This window comes from Tasmannia lanceolata, unplaced genomic scaffold, assembly GCF_043159265.1.
Source record: "Tasmannia lanceolata isolate RefF3 unplaced genomic scaffold, GAP_Taslan_0.1 ptg000035l, whole genome shotgun sequence".
NCBI lineage: Eukaryota > Viridiplantae > Streptophyta > Magnoliopsida > Canellales > Winteraceae > Tasmannia > Tasmannia lanceolata.
This window is the reverse complement of record NW_027518712.1, coordinates 688486-709962: the sequence shown is the minus strand read 5'-3', so window position 1 is coordinate 709962 and position 21477 is coordinate 688486. Positions and strand designations below refer to the sequence as shown.

Here is a 21477-nt window from a genome sequence, read left to right as displayed (position 1 = left end):
CAGTAGGTCATCCCCTTAGCTTTTGCCTAAGCCTGCCCTTTCGGGTTTTCAACTTAGCAGGGGAATGATCTTAAATTTTGCCTAGACCGCCCTTTCAGGTTTTCAGTCTAGCAGATCTTCAAACTCCGTTCTTTTCTTATTCATCATCATTTTTTTTTTACTTATTATGTCTCGGGACCTAGGTCATTAGTTCTGAACACCGGAAGGACTTTATAGGTAAGATAGGGCTTTTCAAAGAATGGCTTAAAGCTCGACAAAGATTTCGATCGAACCTGTGAACAGGTTGCCTACGTATCCTAGGGTAGGAATCAGGTCGTGCGTAGTTCAGGGCGAATGCCCCTAGTTTGAAGATAGATTGTTTGAAGGTTAATTGATTTTTCTTTTTTTTTCTCTTTCTGGAATAATTGACTTCTCTTCTTTTGGAACTTGTCCCCTTTTTCTTTTTTTTCTTGCAACGTTTGAATTTTTTATTTTTTTATTTTTTTCACGGAATTTGACGGCATTTCCCGGTAAGAGATAATGACTCTTCTTCTTTCAAGATTCTAATATATGCTTTCGACTTTCATAGAGCGAAACTTGTTATTTGACATCCTCCATCTATGAATTTGTAACTCTTGATATCTGATGATCACTTTTCAATGCTTGCTCTTGAACTTCTTATCTTGAATTTGTTGGCTTTATGTTATGAATTTGAGAACCAAGGTCATTGATTGAAAATATGAAAGTTGTTTCCGCTCTATGCCTCTTGTATAGCATATGTCTCTCACTTTCTTCATTCTCTTGAGCTTCCTATCTATGTCTTGCCCCTGGTATCGGTTGTAGCTTTTCTAGACAATCTTCTTATTCTTGAAATAAGTTTATCAATTCTTCACACTCTTCAGAGGGTAATGTACTTTTAATCGGCATTCACTGAATCAAAGTTTCAGTGCCAATGTTTACCACTTCAATTTCATCTTTGAAAGGCTGGGACTGGCGCTCCTCCTCTTGTTCAAGTAATCACTGTAACTCAAGTGGAGTTTCGTCATTTTTGTCTTCATTTGAGGAGGGAGTCTTATTTTAAGATCAGAAGCATACTTAAGAAACAGACACCAGTGAACTTTTGGAACTGAAATTTTATTTAAAGAAAAGGCTATTACATCTGACGACCTATCCTGAACATTCTCAGGATTCACAACTCTAAATAAAAGGAAAGCAAAAGATAACTTGCCATGAACTAGGCATTGACCTTGAACCGTAAGACCGGACTCAACAATTGTACTGACCATGATGACCGACTCAACATAAAATAGTAAATGACTAAAACTTTAACTGCTGCAACTGTCTAGCTTCGGAGGCTCGGCGAAAACTGAATCATCATCATAACAAGTGCCTTTTAACTTCTGGTTCTTCTCATTCACTGCAACTGAACCTGAGCTTCTCAAACCCCAAGTGTCTAAACATCATACAGCGGCGGTACAACATGGTTTTGCATAGGATTATCAACAATATTTGGCACTTGCTGAAATGGTAGCTTGCGCTCATTGAGCAACTTCTGGATCACATGCCTCAGAGTTATACACTGATCAGTACTATGCCCCGATCCTCGATGAAAATCGCAGTGCTCTTCCGCCCTCCATGTCCTGGGGAGCGGATTAGGAGGTTCCTTAATGCGAGGTAAATAGATATCGTCGGATTCCAATCATTGCTGTAGTATGACAGATGGTGGAAACAAGAGAGGGGTGAATTCTCTATTGGGCTTTTGCTGAGCTGCAATCCCTGATTGATTATATTTGAATACCATAGGGTTCTGTAGCTCGTTGATATTTTTTGAAGTACAATTGCCTCCGCTATAAGCCCCACGTCTTGTGGCCACTTTAATTTCCTGACCTATGGAGACCGGGCTTAATGTATTTCGACCCATCATTGTGCATTGCTGGTTGCGATTATCGTGTGACTTTCTCTTCATTTGCTCAACCCACGGTTTGCGGTCATCAGGAAAGGATGGAGCTTCGCCGCTTGACAAAAGGTTTTGAGGGTCGAGGAGCCCCATGTCTATAAGGTCTTGAATATCATATTTCAAGCTGAGGCATTCATCAGTTGCATGACCATGACGTAAATGATAATCACAAAATTCTTTCATTTGGAAGGTCCCGGGACTGGGAAGAGGATTAGGAACAGGCTCTGATCCCAATAGTGTTATCATTCTTTCCTTGAGCAACCATTTCAAAGCATCAGGTCGCGAGATCGGCAAGTCAGTGAATTCTCTTTTAGGAGTTTCAGATGGCGGCTCTTGGTCATATTCAAGAATTAAGGGCCCAACAGAATCCTGCTGGTGCTGAGAGAGAGTTTCTGGTAACAACATCCTGGACTTTGGTATTTTTGTCAGCGAAGTGCTCCGAACTTTAGGACTGACAATACCAGGTTTGCATTTGTTGCTTCATCTAATGAACTTCTTCTGTTAGCGCAGCCATTTGTCTAGAGAGATTCACAATTAGCTCTTCCGAACCCATAACCATGGAGAGGCCCGTATTTTTGCCCTTAGAAACAACAGTGGTTGGACCAAATTTCTCAGTAAGTTGAGCTTTGATGAATTGATTTTCTTCCTTCAATTCCTTCACCTGTTGGACGAGCTGGGTCAAGGCTTCCATGATGTAAGAGAGTTGTGAATTTTTCATAGAGACTGCCATGAGTATGGAATGAGAGGATTGGAGACGCTTCTAAAGAAAATGGGGAATTAGCTTCTTCACTGACCACGAATAGATTCAAACCCAAGAAGCTTTCCTGGATTTTCAGCTGTGAACAGTCCTGACATGGAAACAATAAGAACGGTATATGAGCTTGACATTCAAGGAGTGTCCATTCTCAATGACTGAAAAGAAGATTACACATTTAAGCAAGTAATTGGGACAATAGAATGAATCCTAAAGGACCAAGACATGACAATGATGACAGATTCGTATAGGGGAATGCCCCTAGTTCAAGGATTATGAGAGTGAACTCTGAAGGACTTAGCAAAATATTCTTGAAAAAGGTTACCCTTAGAGTAAGAAAAGACTAAAGGTACAAGTACGATCAGATCATCAAGATTGCACAATCAAATGATTGAGACACAATTCCTGCCAATTGAGAAAGGGAATGAAGACATAATCGAATCCCACAAGAGGCGAATGATAGACACATGATCAAAAGATGAGATTGCATAGGATTACTTTCAACGGATAGATCAGGAATGACTAATCCTAGGAGATCTTTGGAAATGATGGGATTTATATCCTAACCCCAAAGGGAAAGTTTTTAATCTTCGTACATTTTAACAATGTTACCTGACGGCATCAAACCCTAATCCTAATCTAGCGGAGTGGAGAGAGGATCTCGACTCATGACTTTGTTTGTGCACCTAGGGACCGATCGTAGCCATTGGAAGATGGACCACGGCCTAATCTAGACACAAATGGGTAGGATATCCTAATCTAGGCTCACACACGTGATGCACATGTGTTCGTATACTACATGCATGTGTGGGTTAATCTAGGGGTAAGGCCAAGAGTTCCCTTAGCGCGAATCCATGTTCGATATACTGTACTAGTGTCCGGCGTATCAGTACGTGAACAAGAGATCCATTTACGTACCATAAAGGTACTAGGCTAAGAGTGGAATGCTTCTCTAGCACAGAGGCACCAGGTGATGAAATCCCAGTCAACCATGCTAGATAACACTCCGGGTTCCTAAAATAGGATTTGTGTTCATGTGAGATGCAAGGGTTTAGATGCAAGTGATGTAAGTGTGTGCAATATGTTTGCGCAATCTATGATGCCTTCAGGTTTTGCTAGATTAAGTTTGAGTATGATGCGATGAGAAAACAAAGCATATAAACTAATCTAAACAGTATATAAGAGATAGAGTTTTCATGAGCCAGTTAAAATAGATTCAAATGAGTTATCCTTTGGAATTGTAATGAAGTTAGGTGGTCCCCAGCAGAGTCGCCAAACTGTGAGACCCGATCCCGCGAGAGGGGTGGGGCGCGAGCCGCCACGCTCTCTCTTGATCTCTCGTACCCACGCGATTGGCGTGTGCATTTTTATTATTGATTTTAACTCATCTTTTATGTGAACTTGGGATCACTAAGGTAATCCGAATTCCACACAAAAGAGACTGACAGAGTCGCCACCTAGATGTGGGATCTAGGACCCATAATTAACCAGAAATCTAGACTCGTTATCTGGTTACAAGAATGGAAGGTATGGGGAATTATCCACCACATGCACCATTCCTGCCCGATAATTAGTCTTCATTTCCAAAAGTTAACTCTTTTAAATTTATTTTAAATGGCTCATTCAACTCTTTGTTAGTGTGCTAACTATGTGACATGCATCCTATGATCTAATTTCAATGTAGATTCTAAATGTGTATCTTGATTTCTTAATTTGTTTGAATTCAATCTAAGTGAAAGTTCTCCTAAAATTCTAATTTCATGGAAAGTCCTAAGTGATTTAATTAAAAATTTACAAGAAAATTAATATACAAAACCCCACAATTTGTTGTGGAGCCGACTCGCGGTTGGTATGCCATCAGACATCCAAGCTGCCTACGTACCCAAGCCTCACTGGGATCAGAGTCGACGTAGTTCGGTGCACCTAAGCTAAGCTACTTATGCCTAACTCAACTAAGACACCGATCTAGACTGGATTGACTGTTTCAACAGTTTTAAGAGAAGTTATTTAATTCAAGTTGAAGATTTTATTATCCTAGGATTTCATCTAAGACGCTATATGATCCTATCTAAGTGCAAGTTGTCCCTTCGACTAATGCAGGTTAACCTACATCCTAGGTAACTAGGCTTGTCCTAGGAAAAATTTGGGTGACTAGTGTAACTAGACCTATGGTACGGTTGCTATCCATAGCAAACGCCCATGATGAGGCTGGACTCCTAACTCTAGGACTCTCTAAAACCTAAGACTCCCTAAGACCTAGGACACGACCTGACATAAGTGTTCCTAAGTTGGGCTCTAATGGTTCTTATATCGGAAACCATAATCCAATGGTTCCGAAAGACTCGAGACAAATCGATTCATGTTCTTGAAGTTAATTAATTTCAGATTTCAAGGATTTTCGGTTTCTGGACATTTAAGGAATACCAAAGGTTCTAGGGTTCTCCAATTTCGGCCTCGAATGGCATCCAAGGAAGGGAATCGTGCGCTCTTTCCTTGTGCAATTTAATACTTAGGTTATAGCACCTTATTGCCTGGCATATCTCAGGATTTCCGTAGACAGTAACCTCGGAGCCAATAACATGCTATAGCTTAAATATTCAAATTGTCAAAGATCGGTTGCAATTGGAATACGATTATGGATGCACTGGCCATTTTACCAGAAAAATCTAAAGATCCTAAAATTTCTGTTTCAATGGATTAAAGAATTAATATGTAACAAAAATTTAAGGTTCTTTAGAAATTTTGATAATGATTTTTAATTAATTTCAATTTTGAGTGGATTTTATCAATTTTAAACCGCATGAGTGATTTTACAAGTGAATTTATTGCAAACGAATTCGAAATGGATTGAAATTTCTACAGAAACAAGATGGGAATGTATGTAGCTTACTGGAAAAGTTTTGCAGATTTTTACATTAAGCTCCTATTTAATTTTGATTTAACAATAATATGACCAGATTGTTAAAATAAGATAGAAACTACTATAAATAGAAATCTAAATACATTGAAATTTCTACAGAAATAAGATATGAGTAAACATAGCATGCTAGAAGATTTTCATGAATTTTAAAAACCATTTACTACCAATTTCGGATTTTTCAATTTTAAGACCAGATTATGGATTTACACTACAAACCTTAGGAAAAAAATTCCAAATCACTTGAAAATTTTACAGCAGCAAGAAATATGAAATGTAAGACTACTGTAAAAATTTTGAGAATTTTAATTGTGACCTGATGTCAGTAACAATTCTCACAAAATCTAAAAAGTTTCAAAGAAAATATTAAATAATATATCAAACAAAATCCAAAACTGCTCAAAACTTCATGGTAGAATGTATTAGTATCATATTATTTTTCCACGAAATTTCATTAATTTTGGAATCTGTTTAGTATATATTTTATTTTTCTTCGTCAAAAAGATATTTTTGAAGAGTTTTCTATTTTTAAAACATGATTTTCGAGAAAATTACGACTTCGAAAAATGTCCTTTAACCTTGTTCTGATGTGATGAACACAAGAAAATTTTGAAATTCCACAAAACAAATCATCCTGAGATAGCTATTTTTTCAACTTTTGTAATTTCTCAGCCATTATTTTAAATAAAATTCCACTCTTCACTCAAATTTTCAAAATCCTTTGATTCAATGTCCGATCCGATCCGATTGTTATTTTAGTCTATTTAAATAGATCAGTGTATTAAATTTCGGGACGAATCTGAATTGAAACACTCATGTAGATCATGATTTTGAGCACACACATATAATATCAAATTAAATTCAATTAAGTGCTAAAAACCATGCAAAAATATATAAAGAATACCAAATAATCCTGGAAAAATCTGAGAATAGTGCACCTACCTGTGATGGAGATCCTCGCTGAATCCAAAAGCCAAAAATTCCGAAAAATCTCGCCGACGCTCGATCCTGCGTCCTTTCTTCCCTTTCTTTCTTTGTTTTTTTTTTATTTCCACCACGTTGATCGCGCTCCTTGTCTCTAGGGTGCGTAGATCCGAGGTATACGCTTTGTCGCACCCTTTTTTATGAGGAAGAAGACCCAAAGAACACTCCAATAATTCTTGATTGTATGATGCCTTGGAGAAAAAGAAGGAATTCAAGAATTCCTTTTGTCAAGAACACTTGAGAGAGAGATCACACTTCAAGGGAGAAAAGAAAAAAAATTTCTTGGGAGGAGAGAGAAAATTGACGAATTTGGATTTTTTTTTTCTTTTTCTTCGATTGTTTGCTTTGATTTTTATATAAAAAAGTTAGGGTTAAGAGAGAAATAGCAATTTCCAATGTGAGAGCTCCCTTTTTGGCTTGTTTCCAATTTTCCCCTCTTGCTTTCTTTCTTTCTTGTTTCCAAATTGGATTTGATTCCAATCTTAATTTCTTGTCAATCAAGACATGTTATTCTCATTCCACATTGCTTCTTTGGAAGAAAACATTTTTAAGCAATCATTCCTCTTTTCCTTCTTTCCTTCTTTTCATTTTTTATTCTTTTTATTTTCTTTTAACAAATATGATGTCACCATTGTGACATCATCAAGGTGGGTGCTCAACTCATGTGGGTCAACCATGTGGGCCACCCACCATGGTGGTTGACCCATATGGGTGAACCCACATGAGCTCCATCTTTACGGGCTTTAGCCCAATGGGCATTTCACACGGGTTTCGGGTTTTTCCGTAAAAAATCAATAAAATCTTTCTAAATTCAACATTCTATATATGGACCCAATCCATTTAACATTTTATGGTGCATCCCTCATACATGATCGGACCATCTTTTTTGGAAAATAACTTTTCGGACCAAAATGCCCCTACTTGACTGTTAGACATCCAAATGCGACCAAAATACCCTCAGATTGGTTCACCCCTAAAGGAAAAAAATTAAAAATGGAAAGTCTTTATGGTCAAACTTCAAAAATAGAAACTTTTAAAATTGGGTCCTTTCGGTGAGCAATATTAAACAGAATCATTTGGTATCCCCTGAAAATACCTAAAATGCCCTCAACACTTAAAATTTCCAAATTAAGCGAAATTCCTGAGAAATTCTAAATTTAGCAGGTTTTCCAAAATTCAGGAAATCTTTCATAATCTCTCAGACATATTTCGGGGATCAAAAGAATTACACAGGAAAAGACCAAATTACCCCAATGTGCTAGAATTTGGCGAGACTAGGGAAAACCCTGAGAAATTCTAAAAATAGCAGATTTTCGAAAATTTATGAACGGACTCAAGATTTCTTAGACACAACTTAGGGACCAAATATGATATGTTTGGGAATGTCTAAAATACCCCCGAAGTGCAAGACTAAGAGAAAATCTTGAGAGATCTAAATTTAGCAGGTTTCCCAAAACTTACGAAATTACTCATAATCCATCCGCCGTACCCTCAAGATGGTTTTGGACATATGAGAAATGATTGAAATATCGATAAGATGATGAAAATGTGGAAGCCCCATGAGTTTCTAAAAATAGCAGCTTTTTCAAAATTTGTAAAATCACTCAAGATTTCTCAAATATAAGTCGGGGGTCAAACGAGACACATCGGGAATGACCAAAATACCCCTGCAGTGCAAAATAGGCAAAAATGAGGGAAACCCTGAAAATTCTAAAAATAGCAGGTTTTTTCATTTGCTTGGAAACTTGAACTTTCATCTTTCAGAGGCCAAAGGAACCCCCTAGAGACCTTCAGGATTGCGAATCAACTTCAAAACTCTAATAATGAAATGAAATCTACCCTAAAATGCATGGATGCCTAATCTAATGCTGAATACAAATATAAAAATTGATGATACTATCGAATCTTTTGCTTTTTAAAGCCTAGCAAAATGGGGGTGTCTACAGTTATGATCCATTACAATATCCATTATTATTCCCACATGGAGAAACTGGTTGGCATAAAGGCATAAGAAGATCAGGTCAACAAAATATCAACAATCACACATTCATTGTCCCTTGTGACAATTTTACTGAGTTCGAAACACTATTATGCCGTGAAAGTGGTAAGCAAATATGTTTTAGTATCTTTTCAATTTTACGATAATAATTATTTACAAAATTATGCATTATAATAATGTGACAAATTTTTACACAGCGATAATCAGCAAAAGAGACAACACAAAAGATGTTTCTTGCCGGGAATATTATGCTTTTATGTTCCAGATGAGAGATATTTATAAATGGGATATTATCCACAGTGGCCGATTATTTCAACAATATGTCGTTGACATGTATGTGAAAGTTGAAACGGGTCGATTAAATTATTTCTATGAGCATCAGAGTACCATCCGTGCAGATTTATATCAAGGTATTGTAGACAGTGTTGTTGCTGAGGAGACACATGGGTGCAAAATATGTAAAAGAATAGTGTTGCCAGCATCGTTTATTGGAGGTCCTCGAGATATGCGGCGTAGATATTTAGATTCAATGGCTTTGGTTCAACATTATGGTAAACCGGATCTTTTTTTAACAATGACGTGTAATCCAGAGTGGGAAGAGATAGTGCTACAATTAAAACCAGGAGAAAAAACATACAACAGGCCTGATTTAATAGCAAGAGTATTCAAAGGAAAATTCGATGATCTGAAGAAACAATTGTTTGAAAAGCATGTTCTTGGTCATATAATAGCTCATACACATGTTATTGAATTCCAAAAAGGAGGATTACCACATGCTAACTTGCTACTTATAATGGAAAAAGAAAGCAAGATGTTAAATCCTGATGAATACAATCACATTGTCAGTGCTGAACTCCCCGATGAAAATAATGAACCTCTATTGTTTGAAAGAGTTGTAAAACACATGATGCATGGTCCATGTGGTAACATGAGAACATCTTCACCATGTACGGTTGATGGAAACTATAAATCTCATTACGCAAGGGCATTTCGTGAAACAACAAAACAAGAGAAAGACGGCTACGTTACTTATCGTAGAAGATGCAATGGCCGACAAGTATATGTGCGGAATCAAAATTTGGATAATAGATGGGTTGTTCCATACAATCCATATCTACTTAGGCGATATAATTGTCATATAAAGGTTGAAATTTGTTCCAGCATCAAAGCAGTTAAGTATTTGTATAAATACATATACAAAGGGCACGATACGGTGGCAGTGCAGATTATACAAGGTGAAGCAAAAACTGTGATTGATGAAATACAATCTTTTCAAAATGCCAGATGGGTATCTCCGCCTGAAGCTATCTGGAGAATATATGCCTTTGATTTATGCAAGATCTTCCCGTCAGTTGTAACTTTACAGCTTCATTTACCTAATCAACAATTGGTTACATATTGGAAAAATTAGAGGCTGCCACAACTTCTAGAACAAGAACATATTACTCGTACTATGTTGACAGAATATTTCAATATGAATATTCTCGATGTAGATGCAAGAAAGTACCTCTATCGAGAATTTCCTCAGCATTATGTTTGGGATGGAAGCAGTCATCTCTGGACCAAAAGGAAGAAACAAAAAGCCATTGGAAGAATAAGATCGGTAAATCCATCCAAAGGGGATCGATATTACTTAAGATTGCTACTAAATCACATTCATGGGGCTACATCATTTACTGATTTATTAACTGTAGATGAACATTTATGCTCAACATTTAGGGAGGCAGCGCAAAAAAGAGGACTTCTTGAAAATGATAATGACAACTTTTGCTGTTTAGAAGAGGCAACAACCTTTGCAATGCCATCATCTCTGCGAAGATTGTTTGCTACAATTTTAGTTTTCTGTGAACCAAATAATGTCAGATTATTATGGAATGCAATGCTACCTCATATGGCTGAAGATCTGCGAACCACTCCAGAAACTGATGTTAACGTCAAAGCTAATTATGTGTTAAAAGAAGTTGGTAACCTCCTCAAAAGTATGGGAAAGTAACTATCAGAATATGATTTGCCGAAATTGTCAAAAGAATGTAAATCCGATGCTATGCTGGTAAAAGAAATCCTTGAAGAGCAATCTATTGTGACTCCTGCTGAAGATCTTGAAGCAATTTCACAGTTAAATATCGATCAGAATCATGCTTTTCAAATAATAAAACGTATCCGTGATCGTAAACATGGAACTTTTTTCATTGATGGACCTGGTGGAACTGGAAAACATTTTTATATAAAGCATTGCTTGCAAAAATTAGAGCGTCAAATAATATTGCTATTGCTACAGCTACCTCTGGTATTGCAGCTGCTATCATTCCAGGTGGTCGTACTGCACATTCACGATTCAAGATACCAATTGATATCAAAATGAATGATGTATGTAAAATAACCAAGCAGAGTAGTACGACAAGATTATTAACAAAAGATGCATTGATTATATGGGATGAAGCATCAATGTCTAAAAAATATGCAATAGAAGCATTAGATCGTACATTTCAAGATATTATGGATTCATCTTTACCATTTGGTCGTAAAGTTATTGTTTTTGGAGGCGATTTCAGACAAGTTCTTCCAGTTGTACCGCGAGCTACAAGAGAAGAAACAATCGATGCAAGTTTGATAAGATCATATTTATGGAGCAACATGGAAATTTTGACGCTAAAAAGAAATATGTGAGCAAAAAATGATGATGAGTTCAGCGAATACTTATTACGAATAGGTAATGGCACTGAAGAAACAATTTCTGGTGATCTTGTTCAGATCCCAACTGATATGTTGATTGAATACGAAGATGGTAAAGATAATAAAAAGAAATTGATTGATGTCATTTTCCCAAACTTGGATAAACAAATGTTGAGTAGTGATTTCCTCGCAGAAAGAGGGATATTAACTACAAAAAATGAATATGTTGATGATTTAAATAAATGTATCATTAACAACTGTAAAGGAGATGAAGTTACGTACTACAGTTATGACAATGCTACAGATGATACTAATGGTTATTACCCAGAAGAATTTCTTAATTCACTTACTCCAAATGGATTGCCTCCACACAAATTAGAGTTGAAAACATGTTGTCCCATTATATTACTTCGGAACTTAGATCCAATAAATGGACTATGTAATGGGACAAAATTAACTTGCTTAAGTTTCAAACCCAACATTATACTTGCTGAAATTTCTTTCGGGCAGCACAAAGGAAGAAAGATTTTAATACCGAGAATACCTCTTTGTCCAGCTGAAAATGAAGCATATCCATTTCGTTTGAAGCGAAAACAATTTCCAATACGGCTTGCATTTGCAATGACAATCAATAAAGCTCAGGGCCAAACAATTCCGTATGTTGGGATATATTTACCAGAACCGGTGTTTTCTCATGGCCAACTTTACGTAGCTTTGTCGAGAGGTGTATCAAGACATACTACAAAAGTACTTATCAAGCCAATAAGCATGTCGAGGCAATCAACATATACGAAAAATATTGTCTACAAAGAAATTTTCTGTACATGATATGCAAATCAAAAATATGCAATCATTCCTTATTGTCATTGGTAATTTTCTACTCGAAACAAATGATTCATATATTTCATACATATTGTGAATTATTTTTATACTAAATAAAAATTATTTATATTGTGCAGGTAAACATTGAAGATGGATAAAGGAAAAGAAATTTCTCAATCAACTTATCAACTTATAAATATGCTAAATCTAGGTGATTTGTATTGGACGATAAAATGTTCTGTGCTCCTCAAAGGAAAAAATAGATCCTACAACAATGAAAAAGGATCTGGTTCAATATCGAACATCACTTTAATGGATGAGAAAGTAAGCATCGTACACTCAATACTATGTATGTGTATATGCATTCCTTGAATGTTACTCGCAAAGTTCTTATATATTTCACGAATAATGCTCTCTTACTCATATACAGACTATCAATAGTAGTTCACTCTAGAATACATAAAGAATGTTTGTTAGAGTTTTTTTTCAAATGCAAAACTTCTATTTGTAAGTCTTCACTCTAGAATATATAAGGTACAACAATTTAGATCGATGTTCCAACTAATAAAAAGAAGCGCATTTATCATCTCCTTAAAAAAACATATTAATCTATCTTCTATATTATTATATTATCATTGAATAAAAAAATGATGTTGACATTTAATAAACATGGTCAAAAAACATGCCAATCTATGTTCCCTTTATTCCTATATTGTAATTAAATAAAAAATCTATTAACATTTACTCTCTTCATTTTTTCAGCATACTCAGATACGAGCAGTCTTATTTGCTGAAGCAATGAACCTATTTGGCGAAAAGTTACAGCAAGGCCAAACATATTATATATCAAATGGTGCTGTAAAGAAATCAGATTACCCATACAGTAGTGAACGTTCAATCGAAATTATCCTCAACAAATATACTACAGTAACAGAGGCAACCATTGAGGAACAGATTCCCGGAGGAATTCCATTCATTCCATTATGTGACATTGCTCAATACCTTCAACCCAACAGTTTTATAGGTGTAGACACCCCATTTTGACAAGGCCCTAAAATCCCCAAAGTCGAATAAAAAACTCATGAAGTTGAATAAAATTTTGAGAAAGTGGGTCCAAATGAGGAGAGAACCTGAATTTTTACCAATCCATTGTATTCATTAGTTGGTACAAAACTCCCAAAAGATTGTCATAACCCCAAGGAATGTGCCTACAAAATTTCGCGGAAGTCGAGTGAGAAATGGCAGACAAGACGAGCTAAATTGGTGTGAATATCAAAATCTGGTGTGTTGATATCATGTTCTTTCTTCAGGGCGAAAAGGGGATTTGCTATCTTTACAAGGGTAAGTTTGTAAGTCTGGTATTACTTTGGTTGTAAGCAACCCTTAGTGGCCATTGGATCGAATTAGAGGGTTAGGATCATTTAAAGAGAAGAAAATTTCCACCCTATTTTCTACCCGGACCACCCCCCTTTTTTGTTAAAAAGAGTAGTCAAATATATAAGAGGGGCTGTTCCAGGGCAGAGATGGGGGTGAAATATATCACCTCTCTTTCGAATATAAGGCTCGGCTAGGGTTTTTCACCAGAGGAGGGATTTTTTGCAAAAAAAGAAAGAAAGGGGGAAGTAGAGAAAACCGAGAGGGAGAGGGAGAGAGAAGGAGCCGGAGCTCCATCTTCGTCCCCCATTCACCATTTTTCCCTTTTTCCATCTCCCACCCCATCTCTACAACATATCCATCTCCAACCGCCGGCCACCACCTTCCCGCCGGCCACCCAAGCATCCATGGCCGCCACTACCTCCCCCTCCCTCCTCATTTTCATCCCATTCCACCGCCACCAGCCGCCCATCTTCTCCACCCTACATAACCCCCATCTCCGGCCAGCCATCCCTCTTGCCGTCGGCAAAAACCCGACAACCGCCACCACCCACCACCACTATCAGCCACCGAAACCCACCGAAACCCTCTCCTCCACCTCATTGCTTTTCCCCAACCCCCATTAAACCCCCTCAGCCATCCTCTCTCAAAACCCATTTTTGAAAACCCAAGCCACCCTCACCACCACCACAGACCATCGACCATCTCCTTCCTAGCCATGTCTACGACTTCCCACAGCCACCCCACCTCCGATCCAACCCTCCACCACCGCAGACCACCACCTCTGCAGATTTTCTCCACCACCCATACCTTCACCACCACTAATCTCCACGCATCAGCCAACACAAAACCCATTTTAAAAAAAAAGGGATCGAGAGAGCAGAGGAGAGAAAAGAAAAGAAAATAGAAGAAGAAGAAGCTCCGGCCTCCTTCTCCGGCCGGTAGCCCACCGGAATCCGAGCCACCATCTCCCCCCATTCTATCCCCTTTATTTTCACCTCCAAACCCCTCTCTACCCCCATCCCTACCCAAAACCCATTTTAAAACCCACGTCTGTGGAACCCTTTTTATAAATAAATAAAAAACCTCCGGCCGCCTCTCCCAACTCCGGTCGGCCACCTTCTTCCACCTCCGCAACTACTCCACCGAACCTCCTCCACAGCCACCCATCTCCTTCATCAACCTCCTCTGCTGCTATCCCATTGAAACCCATTTCAAACCCTCATGGAATCCGACCCAGCTAACCCACTTTGAAAACCCAAAATCCACCACCCCATCACCAACCACCACCTCCACTCCCACCTTGAATCTTCATCTCCACCACCCAATCACCAGCCCAGCTCCCATATTCCAAACATGCTTTGAACCCTTATACCAAAACCCTTTGTGAAATTCTACTCAGGTGACCTCGGCAACTCTACTCAATCGAGATGAAGAAGGGGGTCTGATCTATATCTCTCTCCTTCTCCCTCTCTCTCTCCCTCTCTCTCTCTCTCACACACACACACACAGTTTTAAGAAAAGAAGAAAGAAGAACCGTGAGTTGAGGTTTGAAGAAGAAATGACAAAAAGAAGGGAAGAAGTGAAGGGTTCGGCCGGGATTCCTAAATCTGATCATTTATCCTTAAATCCAGCGGTTGCGATTGCATCTCCGGTTGCCACTCTCGAAGCCCCGATCGTCATCGCTAGCTCTGGCAATAATTTCCATCAGGTAATATGTGTGGCTTTGGGGTATACTTCCTTCTTCACTACTTTCAAGTGGTATGAATTCCATTCCCATTTTATTCTATTTTTCCTCTTCTTCTTAGTATTTGGATCACTGAGATTTAAAAATAAAAATAAAAAAAATAAAAAATAGTCAGATTGGTTACATCAGTTGTAACCATGGGAGTTGTTTCTTATGATCAACAAGGAACCAGAGAAAAGTCCCTTTCTCCCCTGATTTCCTGTACACTTTGCTATGGGTGTCGTGTATCAAAAGCATAAAGTACATAGTGTTGGCCTTGTGTTTAGTTTTCCATTTACATTTGTGATTGCTTTGTCTAAGATTAAAGGTTACAAGTCATACATAGCAGATAATCATGGTTTAGGCAGCACCCAACTTTTTTTCCTCAAATGATTCAAATGGCTAGTTGGTAATTTGAGTTGGAATGGTTTCACTGTTTTGTTGAAGATTAGCCTAAAACATTTGGGGTAACACCAGGCTATGACGGAATGTATCTTGAGCCAACCCCTTCCCTTCCTGCCTTAGAGTCTTCGCAGGTTAAAGGATTTCTTCCTCTATAGAGTCAGTCGTAGAGAGTTTAGGGGTCTGTCCTACCGTCCTAGGGTTTGGGAGTCTGTCCTACCCTTGTAGAGTTTAGGATTCTGTCCTATCCCTTCATAAAGTTTGGGATTCCGCCTTTCCATCTTCCAGAGTCCGTCTTCAGCATAGGAGTTAGTCCTTCAGTCCTTCAGGAGTCTGTCCTATCATCATAGGGGTTAGGATTCTGTCCATCCTCTCATTAAGTCGCGTGATTTTTATCCGCTCTTGCAAGGTATAGGATGCTGTCCAACCCTTGCAGAGTCGTGATTCTGTCCAATTCCCCCGCAAAGCATAGGATGTTGTCCAACCTTTGCGGGACATCAGGAGTCTATCCTACCCTTATGATGATAGGATTTTGTCCTCTTGTGTCAAAAATTCAAAAACACTTCAAAAACATCTAAAAATCAAAAATCTCAAAAATCTCGAGTCATTAGGAGTAGTCAGGTCCGAACTACGGATGGCTTGATCCCTAGCTGAGGGGTACGTAGGCAGCTCAGGCGTGCTACTGGCATCCTGAGTCCAGTCACCTTTTTTTTCATCACCCTTTTTTCATCACCATTTTTAAATCACCATTTTTTTAAATCACCATTTTTTTAAATCATCTTTTTTACACACCTTTTTTTTCATCACCCTTTTTTTCATCACCATTTTTACATCACCATTTTTTTAAATCACCATTTTACAAATATTTCTCACCTTTTCGTCCACCCAAGTTCAGTCAAACCTTTTTAATAAATATTTTCAAACATTTCAAAACAAAAGCAAAAATGGGCAAGGATGGTGATTGCCAGGTCACTCGGAGCCCTGTCAATCACCATTTTTTTAAATCACCATTTTACAAATATTTCTCACCTTTTCGTCCACCCAGTTCAGTCAAACCTTTTTAATAAATATTTTCAAACATTTCAAAACAAAAGCAAAAATGGGCAAGGATCGTGATTTTTCCGGTTTCCATCGGTTTTCTGACGTTTTATCGGGTTTTGGGACGGACGATGACGTAGCGTGGCCCCTTTACAGGAATTGCCCTCGCTGAGCCCAACGATAGGTTATGACGATCACGAGACTTGTCCGATCTTCAGCAGATTAGGATCACTGGGCTTGATTGCTTTTGAATCGCCCTCTGAGCCTATCGTGTGTTCCATCTTCTTTCCCCTAGCATTTTTGGTTCTCACGTGCCGTTGATTTTCCAATTCATTTCTTTTCTTACACCTTTTAGCTTACTGCGTGCTTATCTTAGATTTCTTATGCATTCTAGTTTGTTTGTTCTTCTAGCGTGCGATCGATTGCCATTTTCTTAGTCTTATCTCTTGCATAGGCTCGCATGCTAGTGTGTTTACCTTACTGCTTTGATTGCTTAGCTATAGCGTTTATCCATTCGTCTTAGCTTGATTATCTGTCTAAACTTAGATATTTGCTTTCCTTATCTCATTATATATGTCATTATCTGCTTAGCTGTAGCTATGCATGCGATTGTTTATTGCTTTCTTAGATGTGATGAGTTAGGATTAGATGCGATGAGTTAGGATTTGGATGTTCACTTTCTTTGCCCATCCCCGGGTCATGCATGCTTAGATAAACGTTATCTCGGGGATATTCGTTCCCATTTCGCATGATTTTCGCCCAAAACTCTTCAAAGTTAATAATAAATGGCATAAGAGACCAGGTGCTTGCACTTGGGCGAATTGGGGGCGCCTAACCCCTTCCCCATTCGTCATCAGGCACGGACCCTTTATATCTCTGGTTATCTGTTGCGACAGAGCACAGCATGGGATCCAGGGCCCACTTCCTTGGATGGCGACTCTTTCTTTGTTTAAGGTGCGTCTCGAATCTGGGCTAGTCCCCGAATCGAGAGGTATCTCACTTCACATCGCCGCTCATGCTGTGAGGGGCACTCTTTCGAGAGTTCCTTGGTGGGGCTCTCCTTCACGTGGATGATCCTGAGACTCGCGTGGGGGCTCGTCCCCCCGCCTCTCTCGGATCGGGGTCCACAATAGGTAACCATACTATATATATATATATATATATATATATATATATATATATTTTTTTTTTTAAAAAAAAAAAAAACTAACATATCCTTCAACATTTTTAAGATATCATTGCAATTGTAATCGAAGTGGGTGAAGCGTTACATACTACACGGAAAAGAGATGGAACAACTACGCGCAGAGAACTTCAAATCATTGATTCAGAGTATGTAACGATCTCTCATCGCTCTTCCTAACATTATACCCTGCGACAAATCTACATTTTTAAACACTTATTTACTTTCATATAATAAAAGCTTATAGAGAATTTTAATTATATCATATATATATATATATATTTTTATGTTTCTTTTGTTTGTTGGTTTCTGATTGTTGATCTTGCTACTCAAATTTTGGGATAACTTCTTTTCCATTTCTTGCTAGCAATTGTCATTCATTAATTTAATCTTATTGAGCAACAAACCAAATGACTCCCATAGATTTTGAATTTCAATGACCAGTTTTGGCACATATCTTATGAGTACATCAATGCGCTGTTTTCTAGTTAAGCTTTGCATTTTCTGCATTTCATAAGTAAGATATCTATTTTAGTATTAATTTGTATATTACTTAAATGTGAGGTTAAAGTTCCATTAACCAGTTTTAGTAGCATATCTTGCCACTACGTAATTTAAACTCGCATTTTCTGCATGTAGTAAGTGATGTATTGTAGTATTAATTAGTATACTACAAATGTTCTGCAATGTAATTTATACTTGTATTAATGTATCTCATTTTAATGAGGAAAATAAATCTCATCAAATGCTACCGTCATTTACAAAGAATGTAAAAGCTCATCTATACTAATAACTTACATGTTACAAATACCATATGCTATATTGAAATCCTATTCTAAATGTCTTTACACCATTGTTTACTTATCGAAAAAAATGTTAAAGTAACAAATCAATCCCTTAAGCTAATTATCACACGCAAAACTGAGCAAAATAATTTCCCTCAAAATAGCATACCAATTCCCCATCAATTATGTTCCAAATATACATACACGATGTATCTAAAGTATTAATTTACGTATTCATTGTAGGTGTACACTGCCTGTACAATTGACATTATGGGGCCATTTCGCAACATAAGAAGGAGAAACCATATCTGAAAAGGTTGAAGAATGTCCCATTATAATTGCAACATCCATCAAAGCTCAACCATTTCAAGGTAAACATTATCTTCAAATGTTTATGTCTATCTGTATATATCCAAAATCATTATCTAATCATAGAATTAACAAAATATCTAATAATATTGACAAAAATAATATACATTTCATTTCATCTTTAAATATATTTTACTACTTTGTAATACAGGAGTAACTCTTCCCACAACTAGAAATACGATCATTGACATCAATCCAAACATAGAGGCAACTAGATCATTAAAGCAATGGTATAATTATATAATACATATCGAAATATTATATATTTCAATTTTCAATTGAATTTTCAATGTTATATCTAACTTTTCTTTACAGGTGTACAAATCATCAACTGATGATAGAAGAATCCAAAAAAGTAAAAAATGAAGTATCATCATCAAAATGTTCTTCAAGTAAGGTTACTATTGACACAATCATTGATGAAAAAATAAAGGTTGATAAAGAGGTAATATTAAATCCTATAAATTATTAGCACATTATATTCATAAATAAAAATTAATGTACCATATATCAAAAATTAATATTTTTCCTAATGCAGAATCAATCTTACATAGTAGAAGGATGGATTATCAATGTTAACAATAAGCAGAATCTTTGGTATCCTTCTTGTTCAATATGCAAAAAAAAAGCAGACAACTGTACTGGCACAGACAGATGTGGGAACTGTTTCTCTAAAAAATTTGAAGTTATTGACCGGTACGTGAAGAATACTACACTCACATGCAAGTTATGTTTATGATTTTCTTCAGGCACTTGTTCCTTATAAGTATTATATGCCTTCTAGATGGGTTGACATTGATTATTTCTCCACATTTATACTCCATGCTTATGTTACTATCACTAGATTCATAAATTAATATAATTTTTGTGCTAAATTGCTTCCAACCAATTTAACTTGCAATTTGATGCTAATTTAGAACAAAATATCAGATCTAATCATGCATTTAAAATGCCATGGGACTTAATTTTGTGTTTTACTTTATAAATGATTTACCTTCAATTATCTACTAGCTTTGCCACTTCAAAGAAAAGCATGACATGTCATACTCATAATTTCATTTAACAGATATTTGCTAAAAATAAAAGTTGGAGATAAGAGTGGGGCATTATGGATGACAATATTTGATAAACAAGTCGAAGTAATATTCAATTGCAAAGTGTCTGAAATGAAGGAAAATAAGGTACAAAAAGCAATGCAATTTTTTAAAATACTATTCTGAATTATTAATATCACGTATTTCTTCCTTTATTATCATAGGAAAAAGACAATGCAGAGTTCGTTGGCCGAGTCCTACAATGTTTGTGGATGCCATACATTTTTACAATCAGAATTTTTGAAAAACAACTTTTTGGCGGACCCTCCAGGCAATTTACATGCATAAAAATTGAAAAACTTGATGAAGAAGATTGGAGGAGGAAAATGACATTAGCAGAAATAGCATCTTTCCTAAAGAGCACTTAAATATAATGGTCTATAAGTCATTCATTTTCTCTACATTTTCCTTAAATAGTATTTCATATTTGTGTAAAGATTTATATCATATATTGAAAATTAATTGTACATCTAAATAATTAAATATTGTAGATTAAATTAACTTCGTCCACTTTGTTTTCTGTAGGAGAAGAAATAAATGAAACAACCAAGGCAAAACTCAAAGCTACTTTTGTACTTACTCTTTGTGTATATAAAGGACGGTTCTCAACTACTTTTCTACTTAGCCTCGATGTACAAAAAAGAACAATATGATCATACAAGAGCAATGTTTGATAACTTTTTTGTCAAATTTTGGTTATGTAAAGAACCATATGAAGATGTTCTGTAAATATTACAAGTGAACATGTTCTGTAAATTTAACTTACACTTTACAGGTTTTATATATTACCTGATATATGTAAATTTAACTAATCCTTTACATCTATTGTATATTGCCTAATGTATAGAAACATCTAAAGTTCTTTACAAATGACAGGTGTTAATTTCTTTTAACAAACACATGGCAGGTATTGTCTTCTTTTATACACTTTGTCACTTATGTCATTCTCTATAAGGACAAAAAAATACGGACCTTGTTTCTATTTTTCTAAATGGTGTTACTTTTCTCTGCTAAATCTGAAGTTGATCTATTGTTTTGGTGTTGGGCAGATCTATTTAACATATTCAAATCTTCCACGAACTCTACAACGGCATCATATACATTAAAACCTTGAGGTATAAAACCATTACGAGTTTCTATTGTCTACTATTATGATAACTATGATTTTTTACAACTCGCTTAATCTTACTATGGTGTTGGCTATGCAAGTTCCCACCGATATGCTTCATACAACCACTAATTTAACTGTCTTTTGCATTGCCATAATTGAAGCATATCATGGCTATAGATATCCTTCCTTTTGGGTTTTCAACTCATCCCTTTCGTTTTTTCTTTTATTTTTTGGATAGGTGTGCTTGCTTTCCTTGCACCTAGAGATGTCAGCTGAGAAGCATATTAACTAACCTCTAAAATCATCATGA

The 21477-nt window shown here is 36.7% G+C and overlaps 2 protein-coding genes across 2 annotated transcripts; both read left to right on the top strand.

Moving 5' to 3' along the window:
• Positions 1-8921: 8921 nt before the first annotated feature.
• Positions 8922-10001, top strand: LOC143859602 (uncharacterized). Its single transcript, XM_077370261.1, has one exon. It carries the CDS (start codon positions 8922-8924, stop codon positions 9999-10001), a length of 1080 nt encoding a protein of 359 aa, XP_077226376.1.
• A 42-nt stretch (positions 10002-10043) lies between these two features.
• Positions 10044-13129, top strand: LOC143859601 (uncharacterized). The gene is made up of 5 exons (XM_077370260.1): positions 10044-10569; positions 10887-11195; positions 11301-11579; positions 12297-12409; positions 12848-13129. Exons 1-5 carry the CDS (start codon positions 10044-10046, stop codon positions 13127-13129), a joined length of 1509 nt encoding a protein of 502 aa, XP_077226375.1.
• Positions 13130-21477: the final 8348 nt, after the last annotated feature.